The sequence below is a fragment of the Onychomys torridus genome, chromosome 3 (genome assembly GCF_903995425.1).
Source record: "Onychomys torridus chromosome 3, mOncTor1.1, whole genome shotgun sequence".
Taxonomy (NCBI): domain Eukaryota; kingdom Metazoa; phylum Chordata; class Mammalia; order Rodentia; family Cricetidae; genus Onychomys; species Onychomys torridus.
Genome location: NC_050445.1, coordinates 141,718,817 through 141,736,234, shown reverse-complemented (window position 1 = coordinate 141,736,234; position 17,418 = coordinate 141,718,817). Strand labels below are relative to the sequence as shown.

Below are 17,418 nucleotides of genomic sequence, written 5' to 3'. Positions count from 1 at the left end.
CCAACTCGGTCCTCCTGAGAGGGGTTTGAAGACCTTTTAGTCTTGGGCTCGGAGGGTGAAGGAAAGGCTAGATAGAGACTAGACGGCCTATTCAGTCCTAGAGTTGAAGGAGTTAAGGACTCCCCCCGCCCCCTATCCAGACACCCATCCTTTCACTCCCCAAACCGTAATCCACGAAGGATCCAGGAATCGCCCGGGAGGAGGGGTGGGGGGAGACGACGAAGACGGGGCTAACGGTGCCTGAGTCTTGCCCCGAGCTTGCCCTAGCTAGGAGGACTTGCACTAGGGCTGAGAACCTCCAACAGCCTCGCGGACGCAAGCTTCCGGGAGCCTGGCGCGCGGCCCTGCGGCGTGCGCTCAACCCTAGCCCCCGCGCCAGGTGTGCGCCGCGCCAGGAGCGGAGGGAGCGGAGCACAGGCGGCCCCCAGACCCCGCGGTCCCGGGCACGGGGGCGGGCTGGGGGTCCCCGCCGTCAGCGCCCCGCCACCGCTCGCTCCCGCGCACCTCCCACCCCGCCCCCACTCACCCGCTCAGCCCCCGGGAGCGCAGAGCAGGACGCGTGTTGCTTCGCCCAGCGATCGGCAGAAGTTGGGAGAGTTGGCGTCCGCCTCCCGCCTGCCGGACTTCGGAGCCGCGGCGACAGCCGGCGAGCCCGCGGGGCCGCCTCCCTCCCGCCCAGCCCGCCGCGCAGGGGAGAGGGGCGCGGAGGGGGTCGCGAGCTCGACCAGAACTTGGAAGTGTGCAAAGGGATGCGAGGCAGATGAGCAGCGAGGAAACGTGAACAAAGTGGCGGCCGCAGGAGGGACTCCAAGGAGCTCGATTGTCGCGGAGGACGCTCTGGGAGAGGGGCTGGCTGGGGATTTTTTATACCCCTTCCTCTCGCATTCTTTGGCTCTCTTTTAAAGCCATCCCAGCCCTCTCTCTTTCTTTACTATCTCGAATCCTCAAACCCTTGCTGGCTCTTATGGGCATGAAACACTCCTCCCGCTGCCTGCTCCTCCGGAGGAAAATGGCGGAGAACGCAGTCGAAAGCACGGAGGTAAGGAGGAGACCCGGCAGGGGCTTTAGGCGACCCTGCCGCCCACCCGGACCCCTGTGTGCCGCCGCTGGTTGCTGCCACTACCGCTGCTGTGGTGTCAAACTTTCCCCATCCCGCTTGTGTCTCTGCCGGCAGAGAGAGAGAGAGAGAGAGAGAGAGAGAGAGAGAGAGAGAGAGAGAGAGAGAGAGATTGAGAGGAGTATGGGAGGGGGCCGACGGTGCATTTCTCAGCTCCCCCCTCTTGAAAATGTAAAAGTCCCTTTTACCCCCATCACCCTCTCCTGCCACCCGCTGCTCCCTTCCTGCTCCCCCAAGTCCCAGACCCTGGGCAACCCCGTTCCCTTGCCCGTGTGCACTGGATTCCGATAATGATCCCGGATTCCGGCTTTATGCAGAGCTGGGGTGGGTTCTATTAGGGCCAGGTCTGCTCCCTGCAGTGCCTCGACCATCTCCCACGGCTGCCTGGGCTTTACCCTTCAATCTCGAGGCGGTCCCCAACCTCCGGGTCCCTGCAGCACCGCGGAGAGCTCCCGGCCTCAGGGGGCCGTACTAGGAGGCGGTACACAAGCACCTGCAACCAGACCCCTCCAACCCACATCCGGGCGCGACTGGAGGTCTGCAGTCCACGAGTGCTAAAAGAGACGCGGGAGCGCGGAACCCGGGGAGGGCAAACAGACCGCGGCCCCATTCAGCACCAGGGACAGCGCCCGTGCCTGCCGCAGCGGAGCCTGCACAGGCGGTGGGGGCTGCGCGCCCTGGGCTGCGGCGCGAAACGAGGCTGCGGCCACTTGTCCCGCAGCAGCTTTTAAGGAGGCCGCTCCAGCTCCGCAAATGAGACTCTTGTCCTCCGTCTTCGGCAACCCTGACGGCAGCCCTTTAGCTGCCCTTTCTCTACTTCGGAGTTGACCCTGATCTTCAGAGAGCCCAGCAGGGCTTTGCTTTGCGTCCCTAGCAAGTCTGTTCTTTTGCCTCGCTCTGACCCTGCTGTCATCACAACGGGATTGTTCCTCGGCTCTGGGCACCTGTAGTCACGGAGGGAATTGGCGTGGGCAGCCCCCTTACCTTCGTGGAGGAACCATGCGCCGAGGTGGGGGCGGAGTGGGGTGTGTGTGATCATCCCTTATTCGGTGGCAGAAAAAAGACACAGAGCAAACTCCGGGGCTCTATTAATAGCCCAGTGTCTGGTGGGGCTGCCGTACATTTCACATACGGTAACCCATATGCAGCGTGGGGCGGAGATGGGGGTGTGGCGCGGAAACTGTCCCGGCCTTTCGGAAATGCAAAAACAATGTGAAGACCCTCCAGGCCTTGTTTCCTAGAGGTCACAACTCATCCCCACTCCACAGTGTAGGCAGCAAAGCTTAAGAATCCCCATTTCCTGGGCCCTAGAGACAGCATGCTTCTGGCAACTGTCGATTTTTGAAACAAACATGCTCTGGATCTTGAAAGACACAGGGCATTCAGCAGATAATGTTTTCTCCTTGAGTTAGGGCAAAGCCAGCCCGCTTGTCGTTCCTTGACCCATCCTCTTCCCCACCCCTAGCCGAAGATCAGACCTTTGAAACCGAGTATAGCACCAGGCGCTCAGCTTGGCAGCAGAGCCGGTCTCTCCATTCCCCTCCCCCTCCGTCCTCTGATCGCCCACCCGAGGAACAGGTTTCTAAAAATAGCTTGGAGTCTCAAGGCCGCGCTCTAGTAAAGTGTTGAGCCGCCAGCACGTAGCAGTCTCTGCCGCTGGGTAGCTGTCGTTATGTTCCCCTACCCCACCTCATCTCTGCTTGTCTTAAAAACAAAAAACAAAAAACAAAAAAACAAAATTAAAATGTAAAAGTTTTCGTGGGTCCTGGTCCGCCATCACCCGGACTGGTGCATGGAGTCTGGTGCAGACCCGGGCCACATTCTGCAGAGTGCAGTGGCGGCTGCGGCTCTCTCCCTCTCCGTGAGGGTTAAAGGCGTCCGGAGCAGGCAGAGCGACGCGCGACAGGCTATTTTTACTTGCTTCCCCCGCTGCTCCACGCTCCCCCTTCTCAGCAGTCGCACATGCCAGCTCTGCTCAAGGCATCAATGAAAACAGCAGTAGAGGCGGCGGCGGCAGGGGGACGGGGCGGGGGGCAGAGAGAGATAAAAAGAGAAAGAGAGAGAAAAAGACAGAGACAGAGAGGCAGAGAGAAGTGTGCGGGGAGGGAGGGAGCATAAGGGCAGCTTGGTAGGAAAAGACCCAGCTGGCCCCTTGGAGGGAAAATGAATCAAAGGAGAACGGAGGAGGTTCAGCTCTCAGCAACTTCCTTGGAGAAAGGATGGAACGCAGACTTGGTCAAACAAACGTGCCCAGCGAGGCATCCAGGCCTCGTGACTACTGCTTGGTTTTCCTCCAGGAACGGGCTGTTTTTGGAATAAGCCAGGAGCAAAGCAAAAGCGGGGGTATTCTGGGGGTGCGTTGCCTGCACGTTGTAGGGCTGGCTGGCAAGAGCAACCTTGTGGATGTGTGGAGGTCGGGGTAACAATGGTTCCTGCCCAGTCCCTACCAGGTACTCATTCTGTATCCAGAAAAAGTAGGTCCCCAAAACCCCAGGTGGCCTGGCTCTTACCCTCAAAGAACTCACAGGTTAGTGGACATTCCTGCAGGAGAGCCCTGTTGCATCCTTCCTGTCCTCTTACTGGGGTTAGCACACTCCTTGTGTTCTGTCCTCATACTAGGGCTGTAAGGGAAGCAAAGGTGAGCATTTGTTTCTCATTTTATTTGAGGCCACAGAGCAGTCTGAGGTCAGGTAATGTCTACAGCCAGCTGGTGGGTTAAATCCGGCTTGGAACATGGATCGCCCTCAATTTTGATTCATTGCTCTTTGCCCTACTCTTGCTATTTCTAGCAAGATGCCATGTGTGAATGGGAGTGGATGAGGAGTAGGAGGAGAGGATTACTTTGGAAGGGAAATCGGTAATGGGAAGGGAGGCTGAGAGCATGGCAGGATGAGAGGTTTTTTTTTTGTTTTTTTTTTGTTTTTTGTTTTTTTTCATAAGGTAAAGACTTGGAAAGAGATGGGGGGGGGGAGATGGTGAGAGAATGTAACTGTATGTACTGTGACCACAGTCTCCAGGCCTGGGAGCAGGGTGAGAAGCTAGTGCATAGAGCCTCCAGTGCAAGGCTTTGTGGCTACAGTGGGTCCTGGGTGCACCTTCAATCACTTCCATCTCCGTTTATTAACTTGTTCATCTGAGCTGATTCTGTGTGTGGTGTAAGAAAACGACAGGGCAGTCCCTGCTCTCACTTCCTGCTTTCTCTCACCCCCCTAACCCCCCCCCCCCCCCCCGCCACATTTCTCACCACCCCACCCCTACCCTGCCCCCAGTCACGTTCCGTTCCTTGCCTCATCAGTCTCCTGTACTCCAGTCAGTCCTTGAACTCTTGAGGGTGACCTTGGACCCCTTATACTCCTGCTGGGATTAGAGGCACGTGACAGTGCTGGGGATCAAACTCAGGACTTTGTGAATATTAAGCAACACACTCTACCAACTGAGCTACACCTCAGCCTGGTGCTGGGGCCTGATGTGACATCTGCAGAGCCTCCACCCCCCACTCTTTGCAGCTTACCCTCAGTGTTGAAGGAAAGCCCCCTATATTTCTATGCTAGGACCCCACCCTCCAGCAGCTGGCCATGCCTGGTCCCTTCTCACCATTCCCGAATTGAAAGGATAAATCTGCTTTGATAGGTCAGCTCTCTCAAAACTTAGGAGCTACCCCATTTCCCACAAGGTATTGAGGTTCTTAGCATAGTGGACAAAGCCCCTTAATATCTGCCCCATGGGAACCTCCAGGATGGCTAAATTTAGGCCTGAATGCTTTTGTGTTCTTCCCTCCATCAATGATGCTTCTTCCCATTCTCCTTTCTGGGGGGAAAAAAGTCTTCCTTAACCTGCAAGACTCAAATCAAATGTTGCTTCCTTTGGGCAGCCTTCCCAGATCTCTCATTTAGCCTCTCTCCCCAGGGAGAGCAACCTATTGCTCCTTCTTGGGCATTTGTGCATCCTGCCTCTTGCTTTTCCTATTGCAAGATAATTGTCTTTTATACATGTCTATTTCTTTGACTGGATATGCAACTTTTTTTTTTACATGTCTTATTTTGGCACAGTATCTGCTGCATAGTAAATAATGTGTAGATAGAATTGATTTGTGTAATTATACGACTTTACTGAGCCTTCTGACTTTCTAAAAATTTGGGTTCTGCTGTTCTTGAGCTAATAAAATATTTTAAAACCCACAATGGACAAAGATTCTGGGAATCCAGATGTTGCAACCATTCAAAGCACTCTGGTACATTCTGGTTATTCATGGACCTATCCAATATTTGGTAATCTTTGCCTCTTGCTATGGGATATTCATATAAAAGAAGATAAATGTATTAATCACAAGGGCCTCTTACCAGCCAGGGGGTTAATGGATCCTTCTCTGTTTTTCTTGCTGTATTGGTTCTTGTTGAAAACCTGATGCATTATTAATGGGTTAGTGATTCCTTGATTGGGGATCCATCACCATAAAGGAGAACATCAGGGATAGAAAAAAAAAAAAAACCAGTTGTAGCAGTAATCATCTCAAAGACTGCTTATTGGATGTTCTATTGTCGTGCTGGTTCAGAAAGAGAATCCTCACAGACTGAGGAGGATCCTTCAGTGATGACGGAGTCTGGGGTACCCACAAGCACAGCTGGAGCTATAGGGGTAACTGAACTGACTTCCCAAGTGCTATGTAGACTTGTAATGACCGTTGGCTTTGGCTTCACGTTTAGCTGAAATGCCTGGCCCCATCACCCCAGAGAAGTGAGAGACAGGAGTAGGAAGATACAGGAGGCAGCTGCTTCTCTGTGGATGGTCCACCTCTAAGTCTCTTTCTGAAGAATGTGGCCACCGAAACCTACTCAGGCCCAGCAGTCAGGTGGCTGGTTTTATGTCCAGTTCTGAGATCCCTAGATGTGTTGCTATGTCGAACCAGCCATGTCATAATTTGTTCTTATGACTAAATACACTCAGGCTTGTTCTGGGCTTGGGAGACTGGCTCGTTCCTGGCCAACACTTGGTCTTGTTATCCTGCTGGCTTATAAGAATCTTGCCAGAAGAAGTTCAGTCTGGGTGGACTCTGCCTTCCTTGCTTCTCTTGTTGAAATGCACCCTAATCCATAATCCACATCCATTTTTCCTTCTTCAGCAAACACTGATTTCAACCCTGAAGTGAGCTCAGGGGAATTAAGAAGATACCCACATGTTTTCCCCCCTGGCAAATTTGGCTTTGTAGAGAGTCCTAAATTGGCTTTTGGCTGTCGAAGAGGGTGAAACACAACACTCCTGTCTCCAATTTGGGAGTGAGCTTCATTTCCTCCTCTCTGCTAACTGCAATGTGAAGCAATTCTCACATACCAGTGTGGAACGTGCAAAAATCTGTAAAAAACACTGCTTACACCTTGGACTGTACTGTGCCAGCAGGGAAGAAATGGGCAGCTTGACAATGTGTGAGCTGCCAAGGTAACTGCAAGAGGCTACTGTGTGTATGAGACACAGGGGGTTTCATCCTTTCAAACCGAAGCAGTCAACGGAAGGACAGGGACCTCCGAAAAGGTGCTTTTGACTCTGAATGCCCTTACCCAAGATGTCTAGTTGCCTGCCCACACTGTGGTCTCTTGACAAAGGCTTCTGAGAAAATGGTTCCCCTAATTCCCAGTAGTTGAGAAGTTCTTCCTGGAATCCGGGCCTGTTCTCTCATATTGTAGTTACAGTTACCTTTGAAAAACTGGGTGGTTAGGTTTCTAGCTAACAGTTTAGCTACTGACTCCTATTTTTTCTTCTTTTTTAAAGAGAGAGTCTTGTTATTAGCCTGGAATTCATTATGTAGACCAGGCTGGCCTCAGACTTACAGAGCTCCACCTGCCTCTGCCTCCTGAGTATTTGGATTAAAAGCATGCTCCATCATGCGAAGCCTATTAATTTCTTTTCTAGTTTGTGTTCAGATCTCTCTCTACTACTCTGAGATCAGGCTTCTCACAGGGGTCATGTAGAAGGCAGCATTTGAGAAGACTTCTGTCCTATATCTTCCAGCCCGTCGGCTCTTTCACATACCTTTTCATATTTCACTTGTTATTAGAATTCTTTGTGGCATCATGGCTTTTCCCAGATTTTTTAATTTTTTTTTTGTATGTATGTGTGTGTGTAGCTTTGCGCTTTTCCTGGAACTCGCTTTGTAGACCAGGCTCGATCCAGATCTGCCTGCCTCTGCTTCCCAAGTGCTGGGATTAAAGGCGTGTGCCACCACCACCCAGCTTCCCAGATTTTTAATAGGCCACCCATAAGTAAAAATATATCTCCCTCAAAGTATTATTTGATTAAATGCAAACAGTTTGATCTTCACATTTTTTATAATGTCACAATCTTAGAGCTGAAAGAAACTCAAATCTAGACAAAGAGAGAACAATACCCCTTTAGTCTTAGAGCAATGACATTTCTGCCCCTTTCAAAGAGAGGATCAAATTTCTGGTTCTGACTTTTCAAGCATGTTTTCTGGTACATCTTGACCCACAGCATCATCCAAAGCTCTAGTTTCTCTACACAGACATTGGAAGTTGTGCACTATGAAAGTTTCTTCCTCTTCATATGACCTTTAGATGCCCTGTTACACATTTCATCCTTTGGGACACTGTGAGACAAATGCTATTCCCATTGTGTAAGTTAAGAAGTCAAGGCAAGGACAACTAGTATGAAGTTCTAAGGCCCTTACATGAGTATGTGATGGAACCAAGACCCCAAACTTTGACTCTCTAGTCACCAAGACCCACATTTTGTCCACTTCATAAATCTGGAAAGACATGGGAAAAACCAAAGGCAAGAACTGGAAAATGAAAACAAAGGAAGGAAAAATCAGTAGGATAATGAGAACCTGCAGGCTTGGGAGACATCTAGAAAGAGACCTCAGCACTGCTTTCCCTTTTCTAGTACTCTCCTGTGGTCTCCACCACCATCTTGCTGCCACCCTTACCTCCGAAGTCCTCAGAAATACCTGTGGATAACAAGGATGTACCAGAACCTGTGGTGGAGACAACTATCTCCCCTTCCCTGTGTATCCATGCAACTCCTCCTGGAGACTGTGTTGGTGGACCAGGAAAGAACACTCTTGTCTAATAAAGTGCAAGCATCACCTTGGAAGTTAAACTCAAGGCCATGGGCATTACACCTAGACTCTAAGCTAGCTGCTACTGGGTGGGAATGGAGTGTGAACACTGTTTTGTTGTTTGTTTGTTTCTTAAAGGATCTTTTTGGGTTCATCACTTCTTTGCATTTCCTGGTGTTGTCGTAGTGGAGTACCACAAACTGGGTGGCTTAAAACAGAATAAATTAGTTCTTTCACAGTTCTGGAAGCCAGAAGTCTGCAATCCAGCTGCCAGCAGAGTTGGTTCAGTCTGGAGGCTCTGGAGAGCATCCTTTCCTGTTCCTTCCCCTTCTCTTAGCTTCCTGTGGTTGCCAAGGGTGCTGGGCATTTCTTGGCTTGTAGACATAGCATTCCAGTCTCTTCCTCCATCTTCACAGGGTGTTCTGCTGTGATGTGTGTGTGTGTGTGTGTGTGTGTGTGTGTGTGTGTGTGTGTGTGTGTGTATGTGTGCTAGAAGGCCATTTGCCACATTGGCTTATCTACCCTCCCCCACTGCAGTTGGACTTCATCTTAACTTGACCACTTCTGTTAAGATTGCAATCCCACATGCAGTAAGTTACTGTCTTAGGATTTCTATTACTGTGATACAACACCATGATCAAAAGCAACTTGGGGAAGAAAGGGCTTATTTCAGCTTAAAAATCTCAGGCCATACTTGATCACTGAGGAACTATTTTGTTGTGGGATATCTTGAGACTAAAAATAAAATTTACTTTAAATAAGAGGATGGAGCTAGCTACTAGCTGACCAAAATTAGTCATACAGGTTTTGGAGGACCAAGGACATATAGAGATACACAGGAAGAGGGGCTTAGGAGATTCTTGGCCCTTTTGGATCGAGGAAGGAGAGAGAGAGAGGAGGTCACTGGTTGCTTCTCTGCTGCTTCTCTCATTAATCAGGTTCTTACCCCAATATCTGACTCTTTATTGATAAAGAATAATTAGATAAACATTTTATCTGGCGTCCAACATTTGTACACTGTGTAAAGATGTATTTCTGTGATTGGTATAATAAAAAGCTGAACAATCAATAGCTAGGCAAGAGATTAGGTAGGACTTCTGGGGACAGAGAGAACTCTGGTAAGAAGAAAGGCGGAGTCACCAGTCAGACATGGAGGAAACAGGAGAAAGGTAATGCCATTCGGCAGAACATAGATTAATATAAATGGGTTAATTTATGTTATAAGAGTTGAAAACAAGTCTAAGCTACGGCTGAGCTTTCACAACTAATATGTTTCCATGTTGTTATTTGTGAGCTGGTGGCCATTAAGAAAGCTTGCTACACTTATTGGCTTGTTTCCTATAGCTTGCTAAGCTTTCTTTCTTACACAACCCAGGACCACTTGCCAAAGGGTGGCACCACCCACAGTGGGCCAGACCCTCTCATATCAATCATTAATCAAGAAAATGCCCCATAGACTTGCCTACAGGTGACATGATGGAGGTCTTTTTTCAATTAAGGTTCCTCTTTCCAGATGACTCTAGCTCACAGCAAGACTCAAAACCAAACAAAACAAAAAATAAAAAAACAAGAAACAGAGACAAAACAAAGCTAACAACAACAACAAAACCCCCAAACCACCACTACCACCACCACCACCACCACCACCACCACCACCAACAACAACAACATCCAAGTCGCCGGGAGGTGGTGGCGCACACCTTTAATAACAGCAGAGGCAGAGGCAGGCGGATCTCTGTGAGTTTGAAGCCAGCCTGGGCTACAGAGTAAGTTCCAGGACAGGCTCCAAAGCTACACAGAGAAATGCTATCTGGAAAAACAAAACAAAACAGCCAAAACAAAAACATCCAAGCCAGTGACTTTCATAAACACATCTTTTCAGGGACATAGTTCAACATCTAGGTTCACTCAATACAATGCCCACACATAGTAAGCTGAATACAGAACCTGGCTGAAAAATGACTGCACAGTTGATTATTCAGTCCAGGTTATTTCCTCACCCCTTCCCTTTTCCTCTCCCCACACTGATCTCTTTCCCTTCACTTTGCTCCTCACCTTACCCAGGGTCTCTTATTGTAGCTTTCCTTGGGCTGTAGCAATGATTACAGGCGCTATCATGTTTAATGTTTATATTTTTGTTTCCACTGGGCACAGTAAATGCTGCGGGGTGGGTAGGTACTATTTTCCTTAACAGAGCAGTAAAAAGCTGGCTGTATCAATTGCATTTTAGAATTGAGGAAATTGTAGCTTGCATTGGTTAATTGCCTTGACCAAGAGTATACAATTGGTAGGGAGCTGGGATGTAACTCTTTGAGTTGGAATGTACTGTTATTGACACCAGGTCTCTCTTTCCCCTTCCCTTTTCTCCATTTCTGTCTCTCCCTCTTTAATAGGTTTTTGGTGCATGTGTGGTGTTTGCATTGCTCAAATGTATGTTGCACATGTGTACATATAGAGGCCAGAGGTCTGTATCAGGTGTCTGCCTTTATCACTATCAACCTTATTTTTTAAAAAAGCCCTCCCCCTAAACCTACAGCTTGTCTACCCCGAAAGATCAACTGGCCAGTAAGCCCAGGGATCCTCCTGTCTCCAACTCCCCCTTTATGGGTGTTGGGGATCCAAACCCAGGTCCTCATGCATCATGTCAAGTACTGTACCAATGATGCCACCTCCTGACTCTATCCTCTCTTTTATGGACACTTCTAACTTTAAGTTTGTCTTTCTTTTTGCTCCACACCAGCTTCTACCCACCAGATAAACTTGTAGGCATGGGAAAGAGCACACAACTGATTGACATCTGCAGACCCATAACTGGACTGCAATGGGTTAGCTCCCCAGGGGATTTGTTTGGGAATTGCCATATAGTTATTTAAGTGGCAGAGTTGTGAGCCCATCAGTAGTGGGCTGTTAAGGCTACTCTGGGTGGTTGGGGTGGGGAACACATCCAGCCTCTTGATACTTACTAAAAGTTAAAGCATGAGCTGCTGATTTCTTGTGTGGGAGTCCAGCTCTGACCCGCTCCCACCTATCAAAGGGTTCTTGGGTGGGTGAGAGAGGGATGAGAAAATATTAGATAGAAAGGTAGACCTAGATGACTAGGAGAAAGACAGAGACTGAGGATAACTTCGGGAGGGCCCTGGGTCAATACCCATCAGCCTGGAGATTTATTCAAAAGGCTTTTTGTAACATGCCAAGAGGAGAGGCAAAAGACCTCCCCCTTGCAAGATCAAAGCACACTGTACAGCCAAGTGTAGACTTTTCCAGATACCTGGTAAACAGGCCTGTGGCCAAATCATCTCTTCATGAAGCCCCGCTGGGTAAAGCAAGCTCAGATTCCCTGACCCTGAGTAAGGTCTCACTAAATAGCCTCTGTGGGCCTTGAGTGAAGGGTTGAATGCAGGCTCTTGACTTTTCTGTCCAAACTGTGTGTGAGCTTAGCTACCTTCTGCTTGCCAGCTCTCACAGGTTTCTCCATGTATCCACACCTGGCATTCATCCATGACCTGTAACAGCACTTCAGTCCTTAGGGCCATTCTGAGTGTGAAGTGGGTTTGATCATATAAGCACAGTGTCTAGCATGAGGTTTGTGCTTAGGAGCATGAGCTATCATTAATCACCTGGGCTTATCGGATAGAGTCTTAAAAGCAGGAGCAGACAGACAAAGAGCCTTAGCTCATGACATCATGTATTCAGTGCAGCAGAGGCAGGAGCTGATGAGCAGTTGAGGAAAGGCTCAAATTCAGGTGGTCCAAAGACAGCTGGACACAGGACTCTGGAGTATTGCCTAGTCTCATGGCAATATCCTTGTCACAAGAGGATGGGGATTCTCTGTGGCCCACAGGCTGACCTACTGCACTGGGAGCTCATTCAGCCCTGGAGGGTCAGCACTCTGGTAGCCAGTAATATCTACAACAAAAGTGCAATCTCAGAGCATCCCTGCACATCTGAGGGAAATAGAGATGGGGGCATCAGTGGGCCAGATTATGGTGAGCTAGAGGAAACACATAATGGCTCAGGTGCCTTTGAGATCCTCCACATGCCTCCTTAAAGCAAGCAAACAAACAAACAAACAAAACTAGCCCTTATCTGTTAATCACTGTATGAATGTAGTACTCTCCTTCATGTTCTTTTTTTTTTTTTTAAGATTTATTTATTTATTATGTACACAGAAGAGGGTGCTAGATCTCATTACAGATGGTTGTGAGCCACCATGTGGTTGCTGGGAATTGAACTCAGGACCTCTGGAAGAGCCGTCAGCGCTCTTAACCTCTGAGCCATCTCTCCGGCCCCTCCTTCTTGTTCTTAACAGAGAGAACTGAGGAGAGAGATGCCCAGTCTCACAGGATAGACTGGGTGGTTAATTAATGAGTTAAGCATCCTCCCTTCTTGACCATAAATCCCTCAGGAGAAGGTTCTGTGTGATTGGCCTGGCCCAGGCTAGTCCAGTTGAGCAGGACCAAATTGGGATAATGGCACTACAAAGGGAGTGGCTATTAGCAAATTCATTAATTAGAGCTCTATTTGCCACTGCATTGTAGGAGATAATTTCCTGCTAGATGAAGTGAAGTGGTGGCCTTTCAAGACTGGGGCTCCCAGAAAATGAAAGGCTGGAATTCCCGCAGATGTCTTCAATTCAAGGACTTCATCTCTCCCCGACAAGCAGTTATGACAGCAATTCTCTAAAGAGGCTCAATCAGAGAATACACAATTGATTATAGCCCAGGACAAGTGCAGATAGGATTTTAATTGGGGACTATCCTGTGTCAATATTAACACACATTCGTCCAACCTTTGCCCACAGGTGTGCATGTAAACTAGGGGAAGGAGGACTAGTTAATGGCTGAGTGACAGTGACATTACATCTGTGCCTCCCCCCCCCCCCAGGCACTGGTCTCCTTGTATTAGAATTTCTTTCCATGTCCCTCTGCTCAGATTGGAGCTGAAGACTCCAATGTGGACCTGGGGTGGTTTGGGGCATCAGTTTTGAGTTTTCATCCTTGTGGGATTACAAAGAGCATTTTACAGGAGCGGTGGTGCGTTTAATAATGACTTTGGACATAAAGAAGCCCGACAAATGTTTTCTCTCTTTGCTTCCTCTTGGAACTTTACTCGCCCAGATTTTATTTTTGCTGTTAGTGGAAAATTTATAGTTCAGAGTGGGAACAGTTGCTTCCAATGTTCTGGGAGAGCTGATGTGAATGAGAAGCTCCTGGCAGGCTATGGTGGCTGGGGATGAGTGTGCTCCTGTAGGGGGTCTTCGTACCCATGTCTGAGGGGGTAGGTACAGTGCACAGACAAGCATGTTCACGTCCTTACACACTCATCAGAGGTGGCTTGAGAATTCTTTCACAGAATGCATGAGGGCAGTTTTAATGGCTGGCTGGAGCTGCTGAGATAGTGGCGGTGTCTGAAGTCTCAGCATGGGGGAGCATGTTACATGTGGGCCGTGGTCAGAATGAGGCTGGTGGATTAGTTACCTTTCCTGTCACTGTGATAAAATACCCAGCAGAAGCAATTTAAGGAGGGTTTATTCTGGCTCACAGTTTGAGGGTACAGACCATCATGGTTGGGGAAGTGTTATATGACATTTTGTTTGTGTTCTGACAAATAAAGCTTGCTTGGAGACAGAGGGTGGAGCTAGCCACTAGTTAACCCTGTGGAGGTCTGTACAGAGAGGAGTCAGGAAGTGATAAAGCAGGGCAGAGAGAAGATCATTTTTGAATGGAGGAACCCGAGGGATAGGAAGCGATTGTGGCTGCTCCCCTGGTTCTCTGATCTTTCAGGTTTTTACCCTGATATCCAACTCCTGATTTTTTATTGATAAAATTAATTAGATTAATGCTTCAGGGAAGGGTGGAGAAGGGGCAGGGAAGGAATAACTGTGAGGATGCTGGTGACACTGTCTGCAGGCGGGAGAGCTGAATGCTGGCGCTCCACTTGCTTTCTTCTTTCTATTCAGTCCAGGCACCCAACCTATAGGATAGTGTCACCCATATTTCAAACAATCTAGAAACCACTTTTAGACTCATCCAGTGGTGTCTTTCCTAGGTGGTTCTAGCTTCTGTCAAGTTGATAGTTAAGATGAACAGTCACAGGCAGATGTGGGGACAGTTGTTGAGGCAGAGCCTTGTGGAAAGAGAGCTAGCTGGGTTTGTGGTTAGAAAGGTTTTGCAGCCTCAAATCTCCACCACGCATTATGTAAGGTGCAACAGTCCCCCCAAGGGCTGGGATCTGGGCCGCCTTCTTTCTCTTCCAGGCTGTCTCCAGGTGATCTCATCCTGCCTCCTGGCTTCTCCTTGGTTTGTATGTGGTTAGTGTGCAGAGGGTCGATGGATTTGGAAGTTTTGTCCTCAAGATGGCGGGAATGGAAGACGGACCTTTGAGAGGTGGGGCTGGGGTGAATATGGTCAAATCCCATGATAGACATGAAAGAAATTATCTTTGTGAAGCCTATCGCCATGTAACAGTAATAGAAACAAAGAGGCAGGGCAGAGGGTGGGCTACTCGAGCGAGTCCCATGGGTTGTACTCTCAGCACAGACTCTGGGACTACAGTCTCATCTGTTTCCTGGTTTAAGAGGAAAAGGTTCGTTTTGTGTCCTGCTGCCACGGTGTTTTCCCCTGTCTGCCCTCACCAGCAGCCAGTGTGGCAGCCCAACCTCAGACTTTGAACCTTGAAACTGTGAGCTAGGGAAGTCCCTTTTCATAAGTAGCCTGCCTCCAGTGTTGTGTTACAGTATTGTGAGGCCATCTACTATAGCTTCCTTCCTGGATCATCTGCAGCTGCTTCTCAGCCTCAGAGTGGCAACCAAGCTTTCTCCTCCAAGTTCACCCTGCATGCCTGACTGCCTACAGGACCCCTCCACGTAGATGTCTCACTGGAATCACGGATTTCTCAGTTGTTCATCTCTAGTCTTCCTCTCTTTCCTCTAGCACACTTTCTTCTGCTTTGTGTATTCTCATCTTGCTGAGCATTAAGTCACCAAAGCTACAAACCTGGACTCTTCTCCTTCCTTTCTCTTTAACAAGGCCTGGTGTGTGTGTGTGTGTGTGTGTGTGTGTGTGTGTGTGTGTGTGTGTGTGTGTGTTTCATAGGTATATGCATGTGAATATGTAGGTGCCTGTGCCCAAACATGAAGAGGCCAGAACAAGACAGGTCATGAGGCATCATTCACTATCCCTTTCTGCCTTATTGCCTTGAAGCAAGGTCTCTTACTGCATGGGAGCTCACTGACTAAGGCTGCTGGCCATCAAGCTCTCCGAATCTGTTTTCCATCCCCTCCTAATGTTGAAGTTACAGACACGAAGTTATGCCTGACTTTTTTATGGACAAGCTTTGACCCATTTAGTCATTTCCCAGCTCCACTTAGGCATCTTAGGTACTTGTTACCTCCCAGTCCAAGTCTGCCCTCCATGTTCCAGGCCCACTGTGGTAAGGAGAACTGTCAAGACACAGAACTATGGCAACTGGGACTCCCTTGTTCTTTGGTCTCAACAAGATACAGTAAAGATAACCAGAGTGGCATGGAAACCCTGGCTGGAGGCAGGGGACTGAGAGTCTGGATCCACCAGTACGTTTCCCCTACCTGGTCTATCATCCCTGGCTGCTCTGAGATTAAATGTCCCCAGTCAAGAGATCAGAACTGCCATGAGACTCTGACTCCTAACTATAGTCTTGCAGTGCCTCTGTACAGGGAAGTGGATGTGACAGTCTGTATCAGTCACTTTCCTTGTCATTCTAACAGAAATATTAGACATAGACAAATGTACGGGAGGAAAGGCTTGTTTTGGCTCATGGCGTCAGAGGATGCTGCCCACAATGGAAAGGAAGGCATAGTGTGTAGGGGGGAGTTTCTTGGTCTTGCCTAGCCCCACAGTCTGGACAAACCTTTCCCACCTGAACTCTTGTAGCCACTTATAAAATAATCACTCAGAGGCTTATATTAATTACAGACTGTATGGCCTATGGCCCAGGCTTCTTGCTGGCTAGCTCTTACAATTTAACTCAACCCATTCTTATTAATCTATGGTTTCACCAAATGGCTTCGTGGCATTACCCGCTCTCTCACATTTTGCTTCTCCTGGTGGCAGCTCACAGAGTCTGCCCCGACTCCGCCTTTCTTCTCTCTCTATCTCTCCTGGATTTCCCACCTGGCTTCATTCAGCCCTGCCATAAGCCAATACAGCTTTACTTATTAGCCAGTGGGAGCAACACAGCATACAGAAAGACATTCTACAGCACATGGTGGAGTAGTTCTGTACTCGTGGGAGCTTGTGGGAGAGATATTCATGTCATGACTGGATCAGGAAGCAGAGAGAACTAGTCCAGAGATAGGAGTCAAATGTAATCTTTGAGGCATACCACCAGCAACCTACTTCTACCAAACAGGGCCATGTCCATGACTTCTCAAAACAGTGCCACCAGCTGGGGACCAAGTGTTTAAGCACAGGAGCCTATAGGGGGCATGTCATACAGAAGCCCTCAGACTTGTTTCTACTTCGGACCAGGCTTCTTTGATGCACACCTGCTCTTGGTTCAGCATTGCTTTTTACTCGTTTATCTGCATAGTTAAATATAGATACTTGCTACTCTCCAATGTAAAGAAACCCAAATTGTGTGGGCAGCTAGCACAGAGGAGCGCTGTGGTTTTTGCCTCAGGGCACTCTGGTGGCTCATCTCATAGGCTCTGTTGGGCCTGCACCCTGCTCCAACTCCCTCAGCAATCCAGAATCTAGAGCACTTCAGGTCCAACCTCCAGCTCTACACTGTAGGCCACATGATCTGGTGCGGCCAGTGGGGACCTGTCCTGAGCCCTAACGAGGAACTGCAGCCACTTTCCTTGTTCATTTGCTCCAGTTTCTCTGGTCCCCATGCAATACCAGATACCGTAGTCAAAGGAGAGAACTGAGAGGCGGAAGCCACAGTCTAGATTCTGTTGTTGGAGGCTAGCAGACAGGAAGCACTGTGGCTTCTCGGGAAAGCGGGCAAGGTGACTGACTCCTATCTGTCCTGCTTCATGGAGTGGCCCTGTAGTAACCAGGGATAATGGCATCAGAACATTTTGGAAGTGTGATGTCAGGAAAGATCAGTGTTCTCCAACTCATCAAGCCTCAGTGGGAGTTAGGACGAGGGTCACAGGATTCAAAACACTGGAGTTAGAGTCCCACCCAACAACTGCTCACTGTGTGGCCGCCCTTTGCTGGACTACGTTTGTCCTGTAGAGTGCTGTGAA

General features: G+C 48.9%; 1 protein-coding gene across 1 annotated transcript in view; it reads left to right on the top strand.

The window, feature by feature from the left end:
* Nucleotides 1-314: 314 nt before the first annotated feature.
* The window catches only part of Prmt8 (protein arginine methyltransferase 8), an 89,909-nt gene continuing 72,805 nt past the window's right edge, over nucleotides 315-17,418 (top strand). Inside the window, exon 1 of the mRNA XM_036180557.1 lies at nucleotides 315-1,039. Coding sequence (XP_036036450.1) covers nucleotides 965-1,039 — 75 coding nt within the window. The 5' untranslated portion in view covers nucleotides 315-964. The remainder of the gene's footprint in view (nucleotides 1,040-17,418) is intronic.